We start from the raw sequence: 27,852 nt of genomic DNA on the forward strand, positions 1-27,852 counted from the left end.
ACAGGAATTTCAAGTTAACAAGAAACTTAAACCCAGCAGTCCTCCAGGGAGAAAAAATACATCTCAAATCTCTATAGAACAACAACAACAAAAGGCCAATATGCGGTGAAGCGGCAGATGGAATGAAAGCTGACTCTTAAGGCCTCTCTGATTGCATCCTGCAGGAAGACCACCCAAAATGACACAGCAAGTTAAAGTCTTAGTACACACGCATCTTTTTCTACTGCAAAACCAAGCATAATAGCACAACCGCATTACCATGCAGCTTGCTCTAGCTTTACAGTGTGTAATAGTTCCAATGCAAGTTGAGTTTTGAATAGTAGGAAGCACATTCTGTAGTACTGAAAATAACATTTAAATTGAGAAATCATATTACAAAGGTACGTACAAATAAATTGAAATTATCCTAATTCTTAAATTATTTATGGAAACCCAATTCCTTTCCTTGTAATAGAAAGAACAGCCAAGATTTAAAGGTATTTTCTTTCTTTTTACTGGAAAAATATACTATGTGAAAAACTAGTATCACTCAGGTGAAAATAGTAAATCAGCAAATCCCCAAATCTCAACTGTTTTAGAAAATGACTTAAAAAAAATCATATCTCATGGGCATATGACAGATAGAGTTTTCATTTATGGTATATTTTAGAGTCTTCTTCTCAACAATTGCTGGGCTGGAGAATAAAGTCCCCCCCAAAAATATGGTCCCTGCCTTCATTGGTTTCCAAGTATAGTGACAGTGCTCCAATCCAACTTCAAACTATACCTTCATTAAAAAAATCAATTATACAATTCCTCATATAGCAATAACTTTTAACAAATTTCTTTAGCCTGGTGTGTGCTGCCACTATCCAGTTTTGAGATCTTTGTTACATCACTTAACTTGCAAGGCTTAATACTCCTCAGGTGGAAGGTAAATGGATTTAACTACATGAACACTGAAGTCTTTTTTTTTTGACTGTTACATTCTAAATCTTAAAGATTTTTTAATGAATTACCTCCTTTAATCCTCACGATTGTCTGCCGAGAGGTAGAGAATGTGATTTGTGGAAATGAAGTCACTAGAGAAATGCCAAGAGGGCTGATACCCAGACCTCTTGTTCAATGATTGAGTGCCCACATGACTCAGGACACATCATCAGACAACTTGGGGACAGGCTTGCTGCTTGCTACCTTAGTGACATTGGGTAGGTTGTTTCATACCTCTGAGTCTTAGTTTCCTTATCTGTAAAAGTGGAAAATAACCTCACACATCCATAGGATGTTTAACATGAAAGTCCTCACAGCTAACTTTTATCCCATAATAGAGGAAACAGGCAATATATAATCATGTGACATAACAATTTTAACAAGAGTGCTGAATTCTCTGTCACTGTGCACCATGTCTAGGACCCAACCTTTCCTTATAACTGACTCCTGAATGCACTGCACTCACATTTCTCAGCAGAATAGGGGTGTGCTTACATCCAAGACCAGAACTAGAGATTCAAGGTCTTCTAAACATGGCGATTTTTACCAAACAATCTACTGAAGCCAGAAACTTATAAATTTGCCCTTCTTGGATTACTTCATAGCATCTTTTCCCATAGTTCATCAACCAAAGAAAACAAAACAAACTTTGTCATCTTTTCTAAGTATGGTAAACAGGGTGATATTGGCAATGCTTACTTGCATTACAATAACTTTAAAAAATGATGATTATTAATTATACATTAACCACAATGTGTCTCTATTCGATGCTCAACCTCTACTCTTTTTAATCTCTTACTTAGTTTCGTTAAAACTTCAGAGTTTAAGTGTTGTTGCTGTAGAAGATTTAAAAACGGCTTACACAATATATTTCTTATCAATGCTTTATTGTTGAAAACAAAATTGAAATTCTCTGGCACATAAAACAATTATTTCTACAAAAGGAAAGCCTACAAATCTTGATAATTTATACAAATAACAGTTTCTCAAAAAATAAAATTTTAATTTAGTAAACTTGTCTTGTGCTCTATATTTTTAGCACTGTCTGCAATAATCCACCATAAATCCCTGAGCGGAGACATTTTTTGATCATGTTCTAACGCCCACCCCCCCTCGCCCCCAACCCTCCCCCCGAAGTTGGTCAGTTACTAAGTCCAGCCCTGTAGTGAAAAGTGTCAGGGACATTTAGTTATTAATGATCCGTGCATTTTATGACACAGGCCCAATTATTAACGCTACTTGGGCACTGGTGTCACAAGAAGTGCCTCAACTGTGCATTCAGTGAACCTATTAAGAACCACGTCTTTGAAAGGAAGAACAACAACAATAAAAAGATAAAATGTTAAGACTAGAAAGTCATCATAGGTCAATAACTATTTAAATAAATACAAATGTTAGACACTGAATTAATCTCTATAGCCTTATATTAAATTCCTTTTTTTTTTTGCAATTGCCAATGCACTAAAAGATGAATAATACACTTCAACCCACTATTTTGGTTTGACCATGGGTTTGTTGTTAAATATCATTCTGAAAACACAGTGATTTAGTTATAATTTAACTTTTGGCCCTTCAGTGAAATGTTTACAAAATAATATATATATTACAGAAGGGCTTTCTTATTAATGCCATGAAAAAACCTTTCTCGCTACATTTACCCTTCTCACAAAAACACTAATGCCATAGGAACACTACTTTCAATTATTTATCCCACTGTATTCAGATACATAGAAAAACATAAAATATGGAGAAAACATAATATGATGTATTTGCATGTCCAGCTTCTTTTTAATGGAGAAGCTGATCATATATACATGGAGTGTAAAAGGGAAGGAGAAACAGGTAATTTTCAGTTGCAAAGAACTGGCTTAATGCATCAAGTTTTGTTATTCTGCTATGGTAGAATAATAAATAAATAAATATGTAGGGTATAGTATAGCTACTTTCTCTGTGAAGAAGTTGATAATGGACCAGTGTTTTATGAAGTTAATTTTTAGTGGCAAAGTTTGATTGCAAGCCAAAAAATGTTCAATAAAAATGTTGTTCTCTACCTAATTTGTAGTCTTTTTCTTGGGAAATGATCATTGAAGTGGTTACTAACAGGTAATGAAATAAAATACCAAATTTGCTAGTGAAAAATAGTTTTCAACTGAGAAAAGCACTTGAGAAGACCTAGAAACATGCAGGCTAATGCTACACTCTCTTGCAGCTTCAAATAAGTTGTTTTTGATGCCTTTTGAGAAGAGCAAAATAAGATGAAAATAATTCCTTGAACATTTATCAGCATTGCTGTTTAGGTACCTATTAAAAAGTGATTAACATTTGATACCTACCCTTTCCAAAATACAAAATCACTGGCAAGCATCATCATACACTCCTAAACCAGCAACATCTGAGAAGCACAAAACACCTTGCCTTTTGTCTAATAACCTGTTGGTTAGTTATTGGAACTGCAAGGCTTACAAACTCCTCCCCTGTCCTTTATCCTTATATGAGCTTGCACATTCTCCAGGAATAGCCATTTTTAAAGGTAATTTCAAAAGAATACAATGAATTCTACTGGGCAGTTTGGGGGAAATATTGGCCGTATTAAAATCTAAAAAATGCCTGCCTGACACATATAAGGCCTCCGCAGTCCCTCATACAACTCAAGTGTGAAGTATGGTTAGCTCTACTCTCCATACCCTTTTCAGAACATAAAAAGCAAACGATGTCCAAAAGAATGAAGCCTCTGACATCCAAATCATAAAACATTATGTGCACTGGTCAAGAAACATAGCAGATTCTGACAGATCTTGACACAGTATTAAAAAAACTGTTCTAAGCTTCAGAAATTGATAAGAAGGCTGTCCCAAAGAGGGAAGACAGCAGCGTTAGGACAACCGGCGGCTCACTGGGACTCACACTACGCGTTTATCACTCCCTAGTAACACTTAACCCTAACTGTTTGCCATGGCTGAATGGACACTCTGACTTCCTCTCACAGTGTTTAAGGAACAAGATAATTTTGAAATTAGCTTTCAGAAAATGAACAAAATCTGTGACTTATACACCCACCCCTCCCTTTTAAGAATGCCAAAAGATTCTGTTTTAAGTGCTCTGGTTTACAGTCTATGGGTAACAATGACATCCTCCAGGAGGTTTCCGGCCTTCCCCTTTTTGGTGTTAACAGCTGTGCTGACAGCAAAGTAGATTCTTCCAGAAGTGGTAGTGACCTCAATGACCTCTGCCCTGGTCTTGAAGTCTAACACCAGCTCTTGTCATAGCACTGCTGGGAAGTTCTGTCTGCTAAGGAAGCCAGCTTTTAAAAATGGAGGAGGACGGGCTTCTGCCTCCTGTGTCAGGTCTTAGAAGTCTTTAAGCCTTGTTTTTCCATGATGTTCCACAGTTTGCGGAGATTGGACTGTGTGATGACATCGTCTGGCTTGAGCTGCAGGGCCCGCAGGTAGTTGGCCTCTGCCTTCTGGAGTCTGCCATTGAGGTGCAGAATGGCTCCTAGGTTCATCAGAGCAGCCGGATACTGCAACAAGAGAAAGAAGGAAAACAATTAGGAGGCCGTTTCAAGCTTTCCTTCATGGAAAACAAAAATCTTCATCCACTTATGCAAATGATTCCCTCATGTCTAGAGGCATTTTGTGAAAGCAATTTAGCAATTTATACAAACAGATAAAGATAATTAGGAAGATGGAAAGTTTTCAAACACCTGCTGTTACTTTGTGCTTTAAAAAGGACAGGCTTCTAGAGAAATAGTATTTTTTCTTTAATGAGAAGGCAGAGGTAACATATGAAGATCTAAAAGCCTAATCAGATGGTACTATTTGAGAAAAAAACCTTTAAAAGTGATACAATTTCAGATGGAAAGAATTTATAAAAATTTCAACTCAATGACAAGAAATAAAAAATAAGTGGGTAAAGTTGACAAATCTATATCCACTCATTCTTTGTTTTCTCTTCTTAGCAATATCCCAGGCTTTTAACACAAAACAATTAAACTATGAAATTTTACGGATGTTTTTGGATAAAAATCCTGAAAAAAATTAAAATGCAACCACTAAAGCCCTTTTCAAACCTGAGTAGTTTAAGAAGACAAAGTCTTTATTTTTAAAAGCCAAACAGTGTTTAACCTCTAATGATGAATGTTTACCATAGAGTGAAGTAAAAAATCCAAACAGATAAAATATGGCAGAGAAAAATGAAAGCTTTCTAAGAAAAATTTTACATTACTTATTAAAAAGTAGTTAAGTAATTCTCATAGAATTTTCAGTAATGCATAATAATTGCAATACAAAGCTATCGCATGGGGAAAAAAGGTTAAAAATGTTTTTTACATGGCATGAGTTATGTTGCACCAGTTTAATACAAAGGTTTTCATCCCCAAATTCTCAGACATTAGTTAACAACAGCAAAAGTCCCTCCCAAAGGAAAATATATTTTGCTTGCTCTATATAAATAAGGCTGTTCTGCTCCTGTCCCTGGAACATTCTGGCTAACAGAAAGCAGATAATATCTTGGCAGTTACACAAATGCATATTTCAAATATCAGATAAAATTAAAGTGTTTATGCTATGATTACATTTTCATTTTGTAGATCATGTCAACTATTAATTGTCCTTCAATTCTGTGCTAAAGTCCAAAATCACAATTATTTTTAAGATCTGGTGTTTTCACAAGACATGCACTTTTCAGCTGAATTCATGTGACTCTACTCTTTACTGTAAAATTAATTATTTCTGAACCAAAAGCAAGTTTACAGGGGAGGGTAGGATAGCTTAGAATAAATTGACTTGGGGGATTTGGATTTTTAAGAGATCTAGGTTTGAGTTCCTGTTTAACCACTGTCAATGACCATGGTGAAATCCCCTAACACATCTGTGCCCTTCCTTCATTTGTGAAATACTGAAATAATATCAACTTCTTTGCATGCTGTTAGAAAGATACAATGAAAAAATTAAACAAATACACATAGCAGAGTGCAGGTATAAATTAGACACACTACAAATATCATGATCACTTTTCCTTATCTCATTTTTCTTGAAGTCTAGCACATACATGTTTGTGATTTTTATGTTGTTGGGCAGTCTTTAAAATTTTGATTTCAATGGCTACATATGTCTCTGGATATAGATACTAAAATTCCCTTAAATCTTCAACTACTGGGCATTATTTTTAAACCTTTCTATATCATTTTCTCTTTTACAAAAGTAATGCTGCAAATATAAGCTATTCCTGACCTTCAAAAACCTTTTTGGTCAGGATGACTCCATACTTATCAAGAAAAATACAGATGGTCAATTTCTAATTTTAAACACCAATCCAAATAAACATAGCTCTAAATGACATGTGCAGTGAAAAGCTCCACATTGGAAACTGAAAATAACACCACCTACTCTGTCTTCCTAAAAGAACTTCGTTATCACACCACTGTTATTATCCTGAGTTCCTTGCAGCTTGGACACATTTCTGAATTATGTCCCCTCACAGTGCTTAGCAAAACTATCAATAAACAGCCACTAAACTGATGGTGAAGTGTGCTCACAGCCTAAATTACTAAAGATGCTAAGTAGATACAATGTTCAGATTCCTGCTATCCTGAGTGGGAAGAGTGGAAATAGGGAGGGAGAACCACTGTTGGAGACCATTCCTTACCAACCAGAAATGGAAGAGGACCAGTGATGAGGTTGAGAGAAAACAGATGGCTCTGTGGGATAGTCATTATTTCTTGAATCACTTTATTACCAAAGTGTCTGCACCTATAGTGTCTGTATCTATTATTTCAACTCAAAGGGATTATTAAAAACACTCAGAGGTTATGGAGTCAGACTGCTTAGGTTCAAATACCAGCTCTACCACAGAGATGTGGGCACTTGAACAAGTTGGGTGAGGGCTTGTAATCTCAGTTTCCTTTACAAATGGGATGCCAGCATTTTGTTGCTGTAAATATCATATGAGAATACCCACATTATTGTCGTTTTCCTTTCCTTTTCCTTGTCATTTCAAAAACACAAAGTAGAACCTCCTTGTTAGTGTGCCTGAACAACCACTGAATCTAAAAACTGAGGATTTCTGAACTGGCTTCATGTTTACTAGCTTTCTAGCCTTTTTAAGGTTAAACCTGTAAAAGGTAGATGCGAAAATGGATGGTAAAGTCGATCATGCCACATAAATGGACCTTACTATTATTACTAAATTGCAGCCTGAGGCTTCTCTGTCCTTCAAACACTTATGGAGTTACCTACCCGCCATCAAATGATGAAACAAATCTTGTATTTTAATATTAGTCTAAGAAAATTCATCTAGGAAGTTAAATCTGTTCTGATGAATGAGTTCTAAATGCTAATTGTAATGGGGTTTTTGTTAATAACTTTAATTTTGCATTATCCACACCAGTGTGTTACTCATTAAACAAAAATAATCAGTTACCATGGGATAACAGCTCTCAGGAAAGCCCACGTATACTCATTAATTGCTTCCCCTAATGACTAAAAATATATGGAGACTAAAAATGTGAATATTTAAGAATATTATTCAATATATTTAAGCAGCTATACATTTCAGGTTCAGCTATAACATTTTGGTGTGAATGTAAATGGCTATTTTAGTAAAATAAAATTTATTTCAAAAACCTACAAATGTGCATTATGTAATGCATAAAACATCACAATAACTTCTTGAGTGAAGGAAACATGAAATTTATACAGATATGCTAAGATGTGACATATGTAATAAGTATCACTGCCCTAGATAACTGCTTTGAAAGTGTCAACGTCTATTCTGACATAAAAAATTTCATGTGTTTATTAAAAATCGATGAATAAGACGGGGTATAGACTCTACTTTTTACAACATGGTTGTTTTCTCTCTTCAAAGACAGGGGCTTTATCTTTTAAGCCTGTCATGTCTCCCCTCTACATCTGTGCTAGGGAAGTTTAATGGATGCCCACTGGACTGAATTCCTTCAGTTCTTCTAGCTGAGCACTATAGTTCAGGGAGTTGCATCAGCATTACCTGGCAGCTTGACAGAAATGCAGAATTTCAGGCCCCATCTACTGAATCAGAATTTGAATTTTAACAAGAAAACCCAGGTGCCTTGTATGCTCATTAAAATTTGATAAGCACTGTTCCAGAGGTAATTTCTAGATCATAGATTATACCATTTCATAGCTTCTGTGATTAAATTTCCTATAAGAGGTTCTAACGTATAGAACAAAGTATGTCAGAGGATAGAACACCTACCCTCCCCCAAAATAGAATTCTTCTCTTGGTCATTCAATTATTTAAGTTAGCAAATGTTCAAATAATCTTTTTTTTTTTTTTTTAAGCAGAAGCCATAAATGACTAAACGTTATTAGACAGAAGGAGAAGGTATGAAAAGCCTTTTGATAACCAAATAAGAACACATGAAGTTTTCTAAACAGACTCAAAGTCTACCTAACTCTAATACTGAAATGCAAAAATTTCAGGTAACTGGCTGATTACATAGTGGTGTCGTTGTTCTCTGCCAGCTGTAGCTCATGGGCTGGGGAAGAGAAACTCAATGACAACTGCTCAGGTCTTTCCCTATGCACATGGTCTTTTATTAAAGACAACTGATGAAATTTTCAGTATGGTTTTTTTTTTTTTTTGAGACAGAGTCTTGCCCTGTCGCCCAGGCTGGACTGCAGTGGCGCGATCTCGGCTCACTGCAAGCTCCGCCTCCCGGGTTCACACCATTCTCCTGCCTCAGCCTCCTGAGTAGCTGGGACTACAGGCACCCGCCACCACGCCCAGCTAATTTTTTTGTATTTTTAGTAGAGACGGGGTTTCACCGTGTTAGCCAGGATGGTCTCGATCTCCTGACCTCGTGATCCGCCCGCCTCGGCCTCCCAAAGTGCTGGGATTACAGGCTTGAGCCACCGCGCCCGGCCAATTTTCAGTATGTTAACCAAAGCAGTCAGTAGCTTGCAGCTCAGTAACATGGGGCTCCTGGTTCTGTACAACAAATGACACCATGTCCTACTTCACAGGCTAGAAAGGAGAACCAGACATTCTTTGTTTCCTTGAAGAGGACAGATGCTTTACATCAAAGGGGCTGACTGGCAGCCATACTGAAACAGAAAATGATACATTTTTTTAAGTCGCTAGGGATTTCTGCCTTGTTATTTTACTGTGGTCTTTGGATTATTTCTTCAACTGTGGAGGAAATATGCAAAATTTAAAATAATGAATGTATATTGTGGTGGGTAGAGCAAAGGCAAGATGATGGAGGTCTGATTCTAGTTTAAGGCCCTTGAGACTCTCAAGGAATGCAGCTGAGCTCACACGGTATCGTGAACACACAGGATTGGAAAACAAAATCATTGTTCTGGCCTAAGCTTATCATGTAGGATTGGAAAGAAAATGACAGAGGAGGAATAGTAAGACTATATGTGGATTTAGGGTCGGGAATACATGTTTCTATTGGGAGCAGGAGTACTGCAGAACTCTGAATAGACGAACTGAGTGGGTCTCTGAAGAAAACAAAAGAGAAAAGGGTTTGGTTGAGATATTCTATTTAGTCAGGTGTTGGATACCCCTGCAGTATTGGGCTCTCCTGTATCCCATTGGTCTCTGTGGCCATTTCCCTTTTATGAAGGATAATCAACAGGCAAGAAGAGTTATGAGAAAGATGAAGACAGAGATAACAGACCAATATTTCTAATTGCTTAAATAAATTTATCTCCATTCAAAGGATTTACTCATGTTTCTAAAATTATCCTGACTTGCATATTTACTGTTGTGTAAACTAAATAACTTTTTTAAAAAGAGTGACTGAGGTTAGCCTTACCTAGTCATTACTCAATTAATATACAACACATCTTTGGGATATTTTCAAGATAACTACCTTCGACTGTCCTTATGAATATAATTTGCAAACTTAAATGAGTTTGCAGTCTGAACTTTTTGATGGATTCTCACTCTTTTTAAAGTAGCTGTCAAATAACTTAATGAAGGCTGCATACTGGCATTCAACTGTATTCAGTTGAAATTGCTTGCCCAATTGAATTTACTGAAGCAGCAACTGTACCATGATGCTTAAAAATGAATAGTATAAACATTTTAAGAAACATATTAATGAAAAGGCATTTATGCATACATTTAATGGATCTCTTTATATTTATTTGTGCCTTATACATGGCAGATATTTAATAAATAATTACCAAATTAAAGTTTTTAAGATAACCTGTTAAGCTTCAGGAAAAAAAAAAAAAGAATGTTAAATACCTCATTGCTTTCACTTTCAACATCACTCTCCTCCTTTGTTTCATTGGCATGCTTAATGGTTTGATGCAAGCTAGAAACTACATAAATTATTTTGGATTCCTTGCCCCCCCCAACCATATACATACTCACATCCAATTGTTAAGTCTTGATAACTTTACCCCCAAATCGCTGTTCGCTCTGTCTTCAAATTATATCCTACCCCTTTTTTCCAACTTGGTTCAGGCCCTTATCATCCTTTTTTGGATTACTAAAATAAAATAATTCTGACAGAAATAAAAGAATAAACAAATAGGTAGCTGTATAGATTGATGGCTGATTGACAAAATGAATAAAGAAACATATGACTAGAGCCATATGCAGGTTTTTAAATTATATTTTAGGCATAAAAAATTTCACAGACTACAACAAACATTGTATACTTGCCTAACAAATATAACTTTATAAATACAACTGAAGCCCCTAAATCTCTCTCCCTATCCTATTCCTGATCATCCCCAGGAGAAAACTACAATCCTGAAATTGGTACTTAACAGTCCAGTACACTTTTCACACTTTTACTCTTTGTGTACCCATAGCAAATGTAAATATTATTTATAAGTTTTAATTTTATATATTAGGCATCATCCATTCTGGAATGCCATCTTGCCAAACACCCATTTGAAACTTGAAATTTTGTTCAACATTTTATTTTTCAGACTTAGACATCTTGATATATGTAAGATTTGTTCCTTCACATTAATTACACTGAATATATTCTCTTAATGATGGAATACAGATTCTTTAAAAGAGGGCTGCCATCAATTCTTGTGCATATGTCTACATATACTTAGGGAAGAGTTTCTAGGAAAAGAATTGTGGGGTCACAGGGGATCTTTGACTTTGCTAGCTATTACCAAATTGCTTTTCAAAGTGGTTGTATCAAAATGCATTAATATAACAGGAGTCCCTGTATTCTATATCCTTAATAACACTTGGTATTGTCTAATTTTTAAAGTTTTCTTGAATTGAAAGTTGCAAAATAGTGTGAAATGGCTACCCCAAATCTGAAAATCTGCAATCTGAAATCCTTCAAAATCTAAAACTGTTTGAATGCAGACATAATGCTCAAAGAAAATGCATTTCAAATTTCGGATTTTCGATTCTCACCTGGTAAAAGTATAATGCAGATATTCCAAAATGTGAAAAAGCTAAAATCTGAGATTGGGATTTCTGGTCCCAAACATTTTGGACGTGGAATACTCAATCTGTATCTTTCTATGCACTTAATTTATTTTCCCTGATTACTAGAGAGGTTAAAAACATTTTCATAAGGTTATAAGCTTTTTATATTTCCTCTTTGGTGACCCACCTGTTCTTAACATTTATATAAAGGAAGATAATAACGTAACATCGTACAAAATATCACCTACATAGTAATATTTGAAAGGTAGGAACACAGAGCCCCAACTACCTCAAAAGTGGTCCTAAATAGGACTGCCTGCCTTGTTGCTTCCCAACATTGGGAACCAGATAGCCACTGCTTCTAAAATGAAAAATCTATTATAAACAAAACAGAGAATCTTTGATATAAGTTCACTCAAGGTAATGATAGAAATCTGGACAGCCAGACAGTAGACCTCTGGGAGAGGCAGTGGGATCTCCATGATGTCTCAACGTTAACCATGGGAAATCCTGGATGAATGAATATGGGGGGACAGCAGCTCCTAGCTGGCCAGCATGCAGAATAACCTTTATCGCCTTTCTGAATCCAGAATCCTTGTTTTCTTCTTAGTTCCTTTTCCAGGGACAACAAAAAAATTTAAGATGAACAATATGTTTCATATTTCACCTCTCTTTACTACCCTCCATTTCTACTGGCACCAGGTAAATTTAGCATCTCACCCCGCTCCTTAACCTCCATCAGCCTCCTGTAATTTCCCTATCTTCAGTTTCTTTTTATTCCAATCTATCTCCCACCTATTATTTGTCTTTCTAAAATGCAAATCATGTTTCAGAGATTTTGATTTATGCCTATAGAAAAGGATCCAAATTCTTCAGCCAGTACTAAGAAGCCCCATTTTTACCCGACATCCAAAACATTCTCTCAATGTACATAGTGCCTGAGCCACCTGAAACTTCTATTTCTGTCATGGGCTCTTTTGAGCATTCATTCCTTATCGTAGACTGCTCTGCTGACAAAGTCCTTCTTCCACCCTCTCTGACAAACTTCTGCTCATTTAAAAAAAAAAAAAAGATTTTAACAGTTTCTTATTCAGAGCTTACTTCTTTATGTTCCCATAGTACTGTCTACATGTATTAATTGCTACACTTACTTACCAGAGTGAATTACAGCTACTTGTTATAAGTGTCTGTCTTCTTTGCTGGAAGATGAAAAAGCCAGTGAATTTATCCTAATTGTCTTTATACTGCTAGTGCTAAGCTTTGGCGTATAAAATAAACTCTCAATGAATGTTTGCTGAAAGAAGACAAATTTGTATGTGCTAGCAGAAAAACCTGATGTAGGAGAGGTAAATTCTATACCAATCTCAGTGTAATTTAACAAATATTTATTGACCGCTTATTATATGTGCTCTGCCAGACAGTGGATATGCAGAGAACAAAAGCAATATATATTTTTAGTCTGTATGTAGCGTGAAGTGATTTTAAGTGCATACTTGGCATTTACTACAACCTATTAGGTGTAACTTCATTGTCTCATTTACGCCCTTCAGAACGAAAGAGGGAGTTGAAACCGTTATCCACGTATTGATGTAAGCAGTATAGAAGAGGACTGCAGAGAGGACGGATTCACTGCCTTCAAGGAGTTTACAGTCCAGTGCGTGAAGACAAATTCTACTACTTCAAAGGAAGAATCAGGTGTGTCTACAAAGGAGATACTAAGACTGAGCTGTGGGGGAGAGGGGATATTATTTCCTTATGGGTATGAGAATATTAGACAACATGAATTGTCAGGTTGCTTCAGGTCTCTTAGACTCTCAGAATGAGAATATGACATGAACTTTTGAAATTGGTGGGTAGCATCAAAATCAATTTGTTACTTTAAAAAACATTTTTAGCAGACTGCTGAGAGCAGAGCCAGGAGTGAAGAGTCGCCCCACTAGAGGGGAGTCTGAATTTCAATTAATTTGGGGATTAAGCTGTCAGCAGTGATAATCATGACGTTAACCCTTCTGGCACCAAGCAAAATGAAAAAATAAATCCTTACTTAAAATGCAAGATTAATACAATTAAACAAACGATCTTCACAAAAGGCTATCATAAAACAAAACCCCATAAGCAATGCAACACTTCCAATTCAGAAATGATAGTTCTTTGTAGTATTATTTTGACTACAGTCATATTTTGAATAAATAAAAAAAGATTTACAAAATTGGAGACATAGCAAAGGAAAACAACACAGAAAATCTAGCAATGGCAAGGCAAATTCTGACAGATCATAGAAATGATTCATTTTGATTCTCAACACAGTATTTGTGCTTTTGAAATGGCTTTGAATAAAACAAAACAGACACAGATGACAACTAAGACAACAATGCTGTATAAAGGGAGTACTTTCAATTTGTCAGAGACACATTTTATCCTGTGTGCTCAATCCTTCCCTCCTACATCTGCCTCGTCCCAGTGGGTGTTACAAGAATGTTCATTTAACTTTTATGATGGGTGTGATTGTCAGTGTTGGGTGTTATACATTTCTATGGCTATCAAAATGCCAACAGTTTTGGTTTGGGGGAAGAGCAAACAGTGATTGTAACAGAGCGATTTCAAAGGTGGTAGTTATTTCTAACAGACTTTAAAGTGCATCTACTAACTTAAGAATATTACCCCAGAAATTATTCTTTAGTAAAGATGATCCTATTTTCAAAGCTGGGTTTCTTGATGTCTTTAATGTCACAGGAACATCTTTCACATGACTCAAATGCAAAACCTAGAGAACTGTGAGAGATCATGGCAGACGGGAGGCAGGACTAGATTGCAGCTCTGACTTGGACAGACAGAGCAGCATGTGGAGGCTCCATGCTGAATTTTTGCTCCAGAACAACTGCAGGAATAAATCAGGAAATCTGAGAGGACCCACATACCCTCTGAAGGAAGGGGAATGCTCCCGCAGGACACGGGAGACACCTCAAATACTGTGAGTGCCCAAACTGTGGAAGTGGGAAAAGGAGGTCATCCGCCCCCGAACACACACCCCCACTGGCGAAAATGAAAATCTAGATTATGGGAGAAGATTGTGACCTTGCCTGGAGCTGAGTCAATTTAGAAAGCTGAGCGAAATACAGGACTAGAGGAAGCAGCGGAAAAAAGCTCTGTGCACTCGCTGGGTTCTGTAGCAAGCCATCTCTGCCTGGCCTCACAGGGGCCCTTCAGGAGGGTGGCCAGAGGCACTGGGAAAAGGCCCCAGGGAGAAGGAAATCTCCAGCTGAACTTTGTAAGAATTTGAACTGATCAGGAAGTCTCCTGGCCAGAACTGGGGGAGGACATGAATCTGGTGTGCAGACTCCACAGGCGGGGGAAGAAGGAAAGCGACACTTGCTTTCATAGCTGGGAGGTGGGTAGCATGGGGTAAGCTCTCGGCCCTGCCTGCCCACTGCCTGGAAACAGACTCGGCGAAACTTGCTTTCATAGCTGGGAAGCGGGTAGCATGGGATAAGTTCTCAGCCCCGCTTGCCCACTGCCTGAAAACACTCAGTGACACTTGCTTTCATAGCTGGGAAGCGGGTAGCGTGGGGTAAGTTCTCAGCCCCGCTTGCCCACTGCCTGAAAACAGACTCAGCGACACTTGCTTTCATAGCTGGGAAGCGGGTAGCATGGGGTAAGTTCTCAGGCCTGCTGGCCCACTGCCTGGAAACAGACTCGGTGCTGTTGGTGGGGGTATGGTGGGAGTGAGACCGGCCCTTCGGATCGTGTGGGAGCTGGGTGAGGCCTGGGACTGCCAGCTTTCCCCCACTTCCCTGACAACCTGCATGACACAGCAGGGACACCCATAATCCTCCTAAGAACATAACTCCATTGACCTGGGAACCTCATCCCTATCTCCAACAGCAGTCGCAGCAATACCTGCCCAAGGAGAGTGAGCTCAGACACGCCTTGCCCTGCCCCCAACCAATGGTCCTTCCCTACCCACCCTGGTAACTGAAGACGAAGGGTATATACTCTTAAGAGTTCTAGGGCCCCACCCACCACCTGTTCCTCCCCATACTACCACAGCTGATCCTCTCTGGAAAGTGCCACATCCCAGCAGGAGGCCAACCAGCACAAAAAGAGTGCATTAAACCACCAAAGCTAAGAACCCTCAAAGAGTCCATTTCACCCCCCTGCCACCTCCACCAGAACAGGTGCTGGTTTCCACAGCTGAGAGACCCACAGATGGTGCACATCGTAGGATGCCGTGCAGATAGCCCTCAGTACCAGCACAGAGCCTGGTAGACTTGCTGGGTGGCTAGATCCAGAAAAGAGGTAACAATCACTACAGCTTGGCTAACAGGAAGCCACATCTATAGGAAAAGGGGGAGAGTATTACATCAAGGGAACACACCATGGGACAAAAGAATCTGAACAACAGCCTTAAGCCCTAGACCTTCCCCCTAATAGAGCCTACTCAAATGAGAAGGAACCAGAAAACCAATTCTGGTAATATGACAAAACAAGGTTCTTTAACACACTCCCAAAAATCACACTAGTTTACCAGCAATGGATCCAAACCAAGAAGAAATCCCTGATTTACCTGCAAAAGAATTCAGGAGGTTAGTTATTAAGCTAATCAGGGAGGCACCAGAAAAAACGAAGTCCAAAGTAAGGAAATTAACAAAAATGATACAAGAAGTGAAGGGAGAAATATTCACTGAAATAGCATAAATAAAGAACGGTAAAAACTTCAGGAAACAATGGACATACTTATAGAAATGCAAAATGCTCTGGAAAGTCTCAGCAATAGAACTGAACAAGTAGAAGAAAGAAATTCAGAGCTCGAAGACAAGGCCTTCAAATTAACCTAATCCAACAAAGACAAAGAAAAAAGAATAAGAAAATATGAACAAAGCCTCCAAGAAGTCTGGGATTATGGTAAACAGCGAAACCTAAGAATAATCAGCGTTTTTGAGGAAGAAGATAAATCTAAAAGTTGGGAAAACATATTTGGGGGAATAATCGAGGAAAACTTCCCTGGCCTTGCTAGAGACCCTAGACAACCAAATACAAGAAGCATAACACCTGGGAAATACACTGCAAACAGATCATCACCTAGGCACATTGTCATTAGGTTATCCAAAGTTAAAGGAAGGAAAGAAAATCTTAAGAGCTGTGAGGCAAATGTACCAGGTAACCTATAAAGGAAAACCTATCAGAGTAACAGCAGATTTCTCAGCAGAAATCCTACAAGCTAGAAGGGCTTGGGGCCCTAGCTTTAGCCTCCTCAAACAAAACAATTCTCAGCTAAGAATTTTGTATCTAGCGAAACAAAGATTCATCTATGAAGGAAAGATACAGTCTTTTTCAGACAAACAAATGCTGAGAGAATTCACCACTACCAAGCCACCAGTACAAGAACTGCTAAAGGGAGATCTAAATCTTGAAACCAACGCTGAAAGCACACCGAAACAGAACCTCTTTAATGCATAAATCTCACAGAACCTATAAAACAAAAATACAAGTTAAACAGCAAAAACGAAAAACAAAAACAAAGTATGCAGGCAACAAACAGCACGATGAATGGAATGGTACCTCACGTCTCAATACTAATATTGAATGTAAATGGCCTAAATGCTCCACTTAAAAGATACAGAATTGCAGAATGTTTAAGAATTCACCAGCCAACTATCTGCTGTCTTCAAGAGACTCATGTAACACACAAAGACTCACATAAGGTAAAAGAGTAGAAAAAGACATTTTAAGCAAATGGACACCAAAAGTGAGCAGGAGGGGCTATTCTTAGACAAAACAAACTTTAAAGAACAGCAGTTAAATAATACAAAGAGGGGCATTACATAATGATAAAAAGCCTTGTCCGACAGAAAAATATCACAATCCTAAACATATATGCACTTACGCTGGAGCTCCCAAATTTATAAAACAACTACTAGACCTGAGAAATGAGATAGACAGTAACACAGTAATAGTGGGGGACTTCTATACTCCACTGACAGCACTAGACAGGTCATCAAGACAGAAAGTCAATGAAGAAACAATGGATTTAAACTATACCCTGGAACAAATGGACTTAACAGATACATACAGAACATTCCATCCAACAACCACAGAATACATTGTATTCAACAGCACATGGAACTTTCTCCAAGACAGACCATATGATAGCCCACAAAATGAGCCAGAATAAATTTAAGAAAACTGAAATTATATCAAGCACTCTCTCACACCACAGTGGAATAAAGCTGGAAATCAACTCCAAAAGGAACCTTCAGAACCATGCAAATACATGGAAATTAAATAACCTGATCCTGAATGATGATTGAGTTAAAAATGAAATCAAGATAAAAACTTAAAAATTCTTCAAACTGAACAACAATAGTGACACAACCTGTCAAAACCTCTGGGATACAGCAAAGGTGCTGCTAAGAGGAAAGTTCATATCCCTAAACAGCTATATCAACAGCTCTGAAAGAGCACAGGCAGACAATCTAAGGTCACACCCCAAGGAACTAGAGAAACAAGGACAAACCAAACCCAAACCCAGTAGAAGAAATAACCAAGCCCAGAGCAGAACTAAATGAAATTGAAACAAAAAAATACAAAAGATAAATGAAACAGAACACTGGTTCTTTGAGAAGATATATAAAATTGATAGACCATTAACAAGGTTAACCAAGAAAAGAGAAAATCCAAATAGGCTCAATAAGAAATGAAACAGAAGATATTACAATTGACACTACAGAAATACAAAAGATCATTCAGTGCTACTATGAACACCTTTATGTACATAAACTAGAAAACCTAGAAGAGATGGATAAATTCCTGGAAAGATACAGCCCTCCTAGCTTAAATCAGGACGAATTAGACACCCTGAACAGACCAATAACAAGCAGTGAGATTGAAATGGTAATTAATTACCAACAAAAAAAGTCCAGGTCCAGATGAATTCACATCAGAATTCTACCAGACGTTGAAAGAAGGTTTGGTACCAATCCTATTGACACAAGATAGAGAAAGAGGGAACACTCCCTGATTCATTCTACGAAGCCAGTATCACTCTAATACCAAAACCACGAAAGGATATAACCAAAAAAGAAAACTACAGACCGATATCCCTGATGAACATAGATGCTAAAATCCTTAACAAAATACTAGCTAACCGAATCCAACAACATAGCAAAAAGATAATTCACTATGATCAAGTGGATTTCATTTCAGGGATGCAGGGATGGTTTAACATAGGCAAGTCAATAAATGTGACACACCACATACAGAATTAAAAACAAAAATCACATGATCATCTTAATAGATGCTGAAAAAGCATTCAACAAAATCCAGCATCACTGTATGATTAAAACCCTAAGCAAAATCGGCATACAAAGGACATACCTCAATGTAGTAAAAGCCATCTATGACAAACCTACAGGCAACATAATATTGAATGGGGAAAAGTTGAAAGCATTCCCTCTGAGAACTGGAACAAGACAAGGACGCCAACTCTCACTGCTCCTCTTTAACACAGTACTGGAAGTCCTAGCCAGAGCAATCAGACAAGAGAAGGAAATAAAGGGCATCCAAATCGGTAAAGAGGAAGTCAAACTGTCGCTGTTTGCTGATGGTATGACAGCATACCTAGAAAACCCTAAAGACTCCTCTGGAAAGCTCCTAAAACTGATAAAATAATTCAGCAAAGTTTCTGGATACAAAATTAATGTACACAAATCAGTAGCTCTTCTTTACACCAAGAGTGACCAAGCTGAGAATCAAATCAAGAACTCAACCCCTTTTACAAAATAAATAAATAAATAAAATACTTAGGAATACACCTAACCAAGGAGGAGAAGGACCTCTACAAAGAAAACTACAAACACTGCTGACAGAAATCATAGACGACACAAACAAATGGAAATACATCTTATGCTCATGGATGGGTAGAATCAATATTGTGAAAATGACCATACTGACAAAAGCAATCTACAAATTCAATGCAACCCCATCAAAATACCACCATCATTCTTCACAGAATTAGAAAAAACAAATCTAAAATTCATAGGGAACCAAAAAGGTGCCCGCATAGCCAAAGCGAGACTAAGCAAAAAGAACAAATCTGAAGGCATCACATTGCCTGATTTCAAACTATACTATAAGGCCATAGTCACCAAAATAGTGTGGTACTGGTATAAAAATAGGCACATAGATCAATGAAACAGAATAAATCAATAAAGTTATTGACTTGCATATGTTAAACCATCCCTGCATCCCTGAAATGAAACCCACTTGATCATAGTGAACTATCTTTTCGATATGTTGTTGGATTTGGTTAGCTAGTATTTCGTTAAGGATTTTAGCATCTGTGTTCATCAGGGATATCAGTCTGTAGTTTTCTTTTTTGGTTATGTCCTTTCCTGGTTTTGGTATTAGGGTGATGATGGTTTTATAGAATGAATTAGGGAGGGTTCCCTCTTTCTCTATCTTGTGTCAATGAAACAGACAAAGCAAACAAAAACACAGTGGGGAAAGAACACCCTGTTCAACAAATGGTGCTGGGATAATTGGCTAGCCACACGTAAGAGAATAAAACTGGATCCTCATCTCTCACCTGACACAAAAATCAACTCAACATGGATAAGGACTTCAGCCTAAGACCTGAAACTATAAAAATTCTAGACGAGAACACCAGGAAAACCCTTCTAGACATTGGTTGAGGCAAGGATTTCATGACCAAGAGCCCAAAAGCAAATGCAATAAAAACAAAGATAAATAGCTGGAACTTTTAATTAAACTAAAGCGCTTTTGCACAGCAAAAGTAACAGCAGAGTAAACGGACAACACACAGAGTGGAAATCTTCACAATCTATACATCTGACAAAGGACCAATATCCAGACTCTACAATGAAGTCAAACAAGTAAGAAAAAAAAATCCCATCAAAAAGTGGGCTAAGGACATGAATAGACAATTCTCAAAAGAAGATACACAAATGGCCCACAAACATGAAAAAATGCTCAACATCACTAATGTTCAGGGAAATGCAAATCAAAGCCACAATGAGATACCACCTTACTCCTGCAAGAATGGCCATAGTCAAAAAATAAAAAAATAGTAGATGTTGGCATGGATGTGATGAACGGGGAACACTTCTACACTGCTGGTGAGAATGTAAACTAGTACAACTACTATGGAAAACAGTGTAGAGATTTCTTAAAGAACTAAAAGTACATCTACCATTTGATCCAGCAATCCCACTACTGGGTATCTACCCAGAGGAAAAGAAATCATTATATGGAAAAGATACTTGCACATGCATGTTTAAGCAGCACAATTTGCAATTGCAAAAACATGGAACCAACCCAAATGCCCATCAGTCAACGGGTGGATAAAGAAACTGTGGTATATATATACAATGGAATACTACTCAGCCATGAAAAGGAATGAATTAATGGCATTTGCCACAACCTGGATGAGACTGGAGACTATTATTCTAAGTGAAGTAACTCAGGAATGGAAAACCAAACATCGTATGTCTCACTCCTAAGTGGGAGCTAAGCTATGAGGATGCAAAGGCGTAAGAATGACACAATGGACTTCAGGGACTCAGGAGGAAAGGGTGGGAAGGTGGTGAAGAATAAAAGATTATAAATAGGAAGACTGAGGCAGGCACATCACGAGGTCAGGAGTTTGAGACCAGCCTGGCAAACACATTGAAATCCCGTTTCTACTAAAAATACAAAAATTAGCCAGGCATAGTGGCACGTGCCTGTACTCCCAGCTACTCGGGAGGCTGAGGCAGGGTAATTGCTTGAACCCGGGAGGTAGAAGTTGCAGTGAGCCGAGCTCGTGCGACTGCACTCCAGCTTGGGCAACAGAGTGAGACTTGTCTCAAACAACAACAACAACAACAACAACAACAAAACAACAACAACAAAACAACAACAACAACAACAACAGAAACTACAATAGGGTACAGTGTATAGTGCCCAGGTGATGGTTGCACCAAAATCTCACAAATCACCACTAAAAAACTTACTCATGTAACCAAACACCACCCGTTCCTCAATAACCTATAGAAATTGAAAAAAATAAATAAAAAAAAGGAAAACCTAGATCCAAGGCCACCTAAGTTTCACTCAGTTTTGATAATATGCAGTCAGTACTCCATCTTAATTTGCAATAAGCATGCAGCTCATCATTTGAAGTAAAACTGCTAAATAAAAGTTCTATATAAGAAAATATCTGACGTCTCAAAGTACATATAGAATACAAAAAGGATAAAAATAAGTAGAATTTATGAAATTTAGAAAAGAATATGCACAGCAGGCAAGCATCATCTTTCTCTCTAAAACACCAAGAGCTGTCTGCCCTTACTAATCTAGATAGCCGCTACAAAATCATACAGTATCTTTTTTTCTTTTCCTTTGAACCAAATTCCTTGCCTGTTTCTATTTGAAATATGATTTAAGCAACGTAACTCATTCTACACTTTGTTTGTTTTTAGCATGAAGGGGAAGGAGGAACATGTGCATGCTTTCTCAATCATAATCATATTACACAGAAGGATTCCAGCTGTACAGCCCATCCAACTGTGTATGTGTGAGGCATGAGTTTAAAAATATGTAATACATGACTGCTCCTCCCAAGGAATTGGAACCTATCACTGGAATAATCATGTTGTTGCTAAAATATATTTCAGAGATATGTTGAAATTTGAGATTTGTCCTTACAATATTTAAAATCTTAATTGTCATGGAAGACACAAGCGGAGACTCATTTTTTCCCCTAGATTTTGCTACACAAATGGATCTGATATATATATGTGTACATATTTTTACATATATAAATATACACACATATACATATATACACACATATATCAGATATATATGTATGTGTGTGTGTGTGTGTGTGTGTGTGTGTGTATATATATATATACGAATGAAGACGGCAAGGGGTATAGACATACTACAGTGTATGTGGACATAAGCAAAGACATACTGGGGTAAAGACTCAACAGATGCCACAACAATCAAATTCAGAAGAATGTCTTTAACCTATGTATATCACTTTTCTAATTAATGTCTATGTTTGCCAATAAATAGTTGTCTGATGGAGATCAACCGAGAGATAATAGTTTATATATTGTGGAAATTACAGCTTTTCCTAAATAGGATTTATTAAAAATACTCAGTTTTAAAAATCATGGAAATGAGGATATCAGAGACATCGAATAGTAGATTTAAATGAAAATTTAGGGTTAGGCATACATATTCTAAAGGTGGTTTCCCAGTCAGTTCTGGCTGCTATAACAGAGATGCAAAACTGGGTGGCTTAAACAACAAACATGTATTTCTCACAGTTCCTGGAGTCTGGAAGTCTGAGATCAGGCTGCTAGCATAGTCTGGTTCTTGGTGAGGATCTTCTTCCTATGTTTTCACATGGCCTTCCTTGGTGTGTGCAGGCAGAGAAAGACTCCCTGTGTCTCCTCTTACTATTTTTTTTTAATAAGGGATTTACTCGCATCTTGAGCACTCCACCCTCATGACCTAACCTACTCTAATTACCTCCCAAAGGCCCCACCTCCAAATACCATCACATTAGGGATTAGGGTTTCAGTGTATGAATTCTGGAGGGACACAAACATTCAGTCCATAGCAGATGTGTGAGACATTTTTTTTTTTCATCTTCCAAAGCAGATGGGGACTATGGCATGAACAAGCAGGATTAATGCAGGAGTGACAGTTTCATTCAGAGTAATCACATTTCACCCTGACAGTACAAAGCAGCAACTGTCCATTCACAGAATGAATATGAAGAAGTATGTTTCACTGAGTGAATTCACCACAGCCTTCATGCACACAGCAAGTGGAAAGTATTTTGAATGCTCTGAGTTAGGATGACCAGGTCAAACATAACGGGCAGGAGCACAGCAATTTCTCCAGAAACTATAATCTTTCCAGGGACTAAAAGTAAAATGTAAACACACTGACTGATTTATGGCATTCTCTTTGCACTTTTATAGGGCCAAGACTTCGTTGATACATGCCTGGAAAAATAATGATGCGAGGTCTTCACACATAATAATTTCATAAGATATTCCATCAGGACACACCAATCAAGGTGAAGCCACGCTGTACTCTAAGCCATGACACTTGCCAAGGTGTTATGCCTGCTGAAAATGCAAAAATAAATAAACACAGCTTGTGTGTCTCTAAGCTGGTGGCAAATCAAGACAGGTTTAATGGTAGAACTTCTGGTGCTCACATAGTAAAGGTTCACATATCACCCTCAAGATCTCTCCATTCTACTGTACATTTTGCCTTTATTTCTGAGAATATCTGAAATTGCCACAATCGGACTGCATCTAGCATCTCCTAAGTTAGAGTTTTTATCGATAAGAAGCACATTTTTATCTGTAAGGTTTTAAAGACTGGCTCAATGACATTTTCTGAGTAATAGCTTCCAAATTTTTATATAATTCTGAATTTACATAGTTTTTTACCTAATCTAGCAATGTCTTTTCTCTTCTCTGAGCAGCCCTATTTTTGAAAACCTTATGTCCTTACCTTCCTGTCTCCCTTCCTTGTTCTACCCTGTTAATATAAAAAAGGAAGCAAGCAATCAATAAAGCAATCAATAAAGCAATCACACAGATCTAGAGCCCAAGCAACTGTTGGCCTCGAATGTATTTATCGCATACTTATTCAACCATACTCACAAATAACAACCAAAACCAAACTTGAAAAAGAAGGCAGAACAAAGTAAATTATTTCAAGCCCAATGATTAATTCTCAGATGCCACTCTGATTTCTTTCAGACTCATCTGTAATACCAAGTTGGGGGATCATAATGATTATATGGTATGTGGCAAATACGTTTACAAAATCACAAAATGATGTTTTTACCTACTCATAAAACATACTTTTGTACTGGCAATGCAACAACCTTGAAATAGTGATCTAATATTTGACTATACTAAAGCTTGGCCACATGTCCCCTCTGCCTACGATTCACATCTGAACAAGCAGAACAAAAACCACTTCTCTAGAAGTACAAAGGGACATCTTTTCAATTATTTTATGTAAGAAACCAGAGGCAAGATCCTTTTCTGCTATTACACATTAGTTATTCTTAAAATAAAGTATCTTATGAATACTTTGCTAACTATCTAATTAAACTATAGGCCATTTATCTCATAAATGTTTAATGTCCATTGCATATAATACTGAAATCCAATTGCAGTGCCTTGAAATGGCTGATGGAAATTAAGCTATGCTCTAATGCCTATAATTTGACACTTCTATTTACTTCAGTCAAAGATAGAAGTTTAAAAACTTTGTTAACTTCTTTGGTTCATCTAAGAGATGTAGAAATTAAATAATTTCTTGGAAAATGAGGTCTTGGATGCTAAATGAGCATGCTTTCTTGTAGCAGCAACCTCCAGCAGAGATGCAGGGGTGCATGTGGCTAGTCTTCAGGTCTATTCAACTCCAAAACCTGTCCATGGGGGAGGGGAGAGGAAGCAATGGATTGATACATTGAGGTACCTCTTACTTCAGAATAAATAGGATTTAGGGGAGCCGAAAAAGAAATTTATAAAAATGGAATAAAAATCAAGTAAGATGAAAATTTTAATAAGAAACTCACTGAAGGAGCCCTTTTTTTTTTTTTTAAGACAGGGTCTCACTTTGTTACCTAGGCTGGAGTGCAGTGGTGTGATCTTGGCTCACTGCAACCTCCTCCTCCTGGGCTCAAGCAATCCTCCTCCCGCAGCATCCTGAGTAGCTGGGACCACTGGCATGTGCCATCATACCTGGATTTTTTTGTTTTTGTTTTTTGTAGAGACGAGGTTTTGCCATGTTTCCCAGGCTTGAAGGAGCCTTTTGTAGACTGTAAATAGTTAAAATGGTATCTCTCCTATGGTTCTCTGATTATAATTTTTTAAATAAAATAGAGTTTGTCCCATCAATTACACCCAATATTCTTATTTTTTCCTTTTTAAATGTAATTTGTTCACTCATTCATTCATGATGTAATTACTCAGTATCTATTGATCCAGCAGTATGTAATAGAGTCAAAAACTCTAGTCTCATGGAGCTTATATTTGTAAGACATAGATAAGAAACAAAAAGAAGTGAAATATGTGACATTTTATATTGTGATACATTCTAACGTAAAAACAATAAAACAAAGGAGGGGTTTGCAGAAGGTATGGGAGAAGTCAGCAAACTAGTTTGTGGGTCACATCTGGCCTCCTGCTGACTCTTTTGAGTGAAAACCGTCAAAAGAAGAATACATCATAACACATGAAAATTGCATTATATTCAAATTTAAGTGGCCATAAAGGTTGGAGCATAACCACACTTGATCATATATGTACTGTCTATGACTAGTTTTATGCTACAAAAGCAGAGCTGAACAGCTGCAACAGAGATCTTATGGCTACAAAGCTTGAAATATTTACCATGTGGCCCATTATAACAAAACTTTGCTGGACCCTAGTTTACCAAATTAAATGGGAAGATCTAGAAAGGTCTTAGGAGAAGATGGCCTTTGAGTGAAGAAGTGAGAAAGTGAGTTGCACAAAGTGCATCATCAGTCATGCCTTAAAAGGGTCACTTTGAGGGATGTGTTAAAAGCACATTAATGAAGAAGGAGTAAATTTCAGTATTATAGGTCAGTGGTGATGGTAATATCTTTTGACCAGGATAGTAGCAGTGGAAGTTGGTTTATAAGACTGGAAGAATGAAGCCATTTATTGCAATGGGAAGGACCATGGCAAGGGAAGGTGTGGGAGGATGATCAGGAATTCAGTTTAGTAGCTTGACAGGCCTCTACATGTGGAGACACTAAGCAGGCATTGGGTAGATGAGTTTGGATTCCAAGAAAAAGATCTGGGTGGGGGATAAAACTGAAAGTCATCAGTGTCTCAATGTCATTTAATGCCATGAGAGAGGGCAAGATCCCTGAGAGTGGGTTAAAGAGAATTCCCAGGTTAAAGACATTGAATTGATGGAGAAGAACCAACCAAATGGGGTAAACCACAAGAGGTACCGGAGTTAGGTGGTCGCAAAGGAGGGAAGTTTCTGGAAACTAAAGGAAAAAAATGTTTCCAGGAGGAATGAGTAAGCATCTGTGTCAAATGCTGCTGACAGGACAAATAAAATTAGAACTGAGAACAAATTAATCTAACGATGCTGAGTGTTGTACTTACTAGTCAAAGTCTAGTAAGTTTGATAAGAGAAGTTTTGGTGACATAACACATCTGAGTGGGTTGAAATGAAAATGGAAAGCTATAAAGAGAAGGAGAGAAATGGAGGGGTATCTAGAGGGAGGAATTAGCTTGAGAAGTTTTTTGCTTTTCAATTTTAATAGAAATAATATATTTAAATGCTGATGGGAAAAACTGGCAGAGAGGAAACATTTGTTAATACAGGAGAAAGACAGTGACAGAAAGAGAGGAAGTGTAACTGCTGGAGTAGTGTCCTATAGTAGTCAAGACCAAAGGCATCTAGTGAAGAAATGAAGAGGTTGGCTTGAATTAGAAGCACGAATAATTTATCAAGAATAACAGAAGGAAAGGTAACATTTCAGATGTTAATAGGTGGTTAGACGTGATGATGGAAGTGAGTGGAAGTTCTCCGTGATTACTTCTATATCCACAGTGACGGAAAAGCGAGGTCATCGGCTGAGTATACTGACAGGTGAAGATATACTAGAACTTTAAGAGTTGAGAGTAAGGTGTGAATAAATGTCTAGAAAATTGTTGAGATACAACAGTTTAGAAAACTACAGTACAATTGTCATCCATCTTTGAGGACTCACTTGAGGTTACTGATACGGATTTAAAGTGAGTTGTGTTTTTCTTTATTCATGTTTAGCTTCAAGATGCAGGCATGGAATAGGCAGAGATGGATTTAACTGGGTGTTGATTTTTGCCAAGTATATATGATAAGGCAAAAAGAGGCAAAGGAGTAGAGGTTATATAGGTAAGAGAGCAATTATAATGATGGAGCTTAGAATTTAATCTAAAAAGGGGTGTGAGTCATAATGTTTTAATGAAACACTAGTGATTTCCATAGACTGTAAGTCCTGGGTGTGGCTGATGCATTTGGGAAGTTGGTACTAGAGGTGGAGATAGTAGTCAAGGAAGGGATGTTTGAAATGAGATTACAGAGGTGTTGTAGAAGAGAAAACCTGGTAAGAGAGCTTTCTGGAGAGACCAAACTTAGTGAAATATTTCAAGAATTGGGGAGTGACTGGTTGATATGGTTTGGATCTGTGTTCCTACCCAGATCCCATGTCAAATTGTAATTCCCAGTGTTGGAGGTAGGGCCTGGTAGGTGACTGGATCATAGGGGCTGATTTTCTCCATGGTACTCTGTCAAAATAGTGAGCGTGTTCTCGTGAAATCTGGTGTGTTTAAAAGTATGTGGCACCTCTCCCTCTCTCTCTTCACCTTCTGCCATAATTGAAGGTTTCCTGAGGCCTCCCCAGAAGCTGAG

General features: G+C 37.6%; 1 protein-coding gene across 2 annotated transcripts in view; it reads right to left on the reverse strand.

Moving 5' to 3' along the window:
* Positions 1-1,837: 1,837 nt before the first annotated feature.
* Positions 1,838-27,852, reverse strand: part of TMTC2 (transmembrane O-mannosyltransferase targeting cadherins 2) — a 449,619-nt gene continuing 423,604 nt past the window's right edge. For both annotated transcript variants that reach the window (XM_030819895.1, XM_003259608.4), the window contains one exon: positions 1,838-4,489. In XM_030819895.1, coding sequence (XP_030675755.1) covers positions 4,310-4,489 — 180 coding nt within the window. In that variant the 3' untranslated portion in view covers positions 1,838-4,309. The remainder of the gene's footprint in view (positions 4,490-27,852) is intronic.

Source organism: Nomascus leucogenys, chromosome 10, assembly GCF_006542625.1.
Source record: "Nomascus leucogenys isolate Asia chromosome 10, Asia_NLE_v1, whole genome shotgun sequence".
Lineage (NCBI taxonomy): Eukaryota > Metazoa > Chordata > Mammalia > Primates > Hylobatidae > Nomascus > Nomascus leucogenys.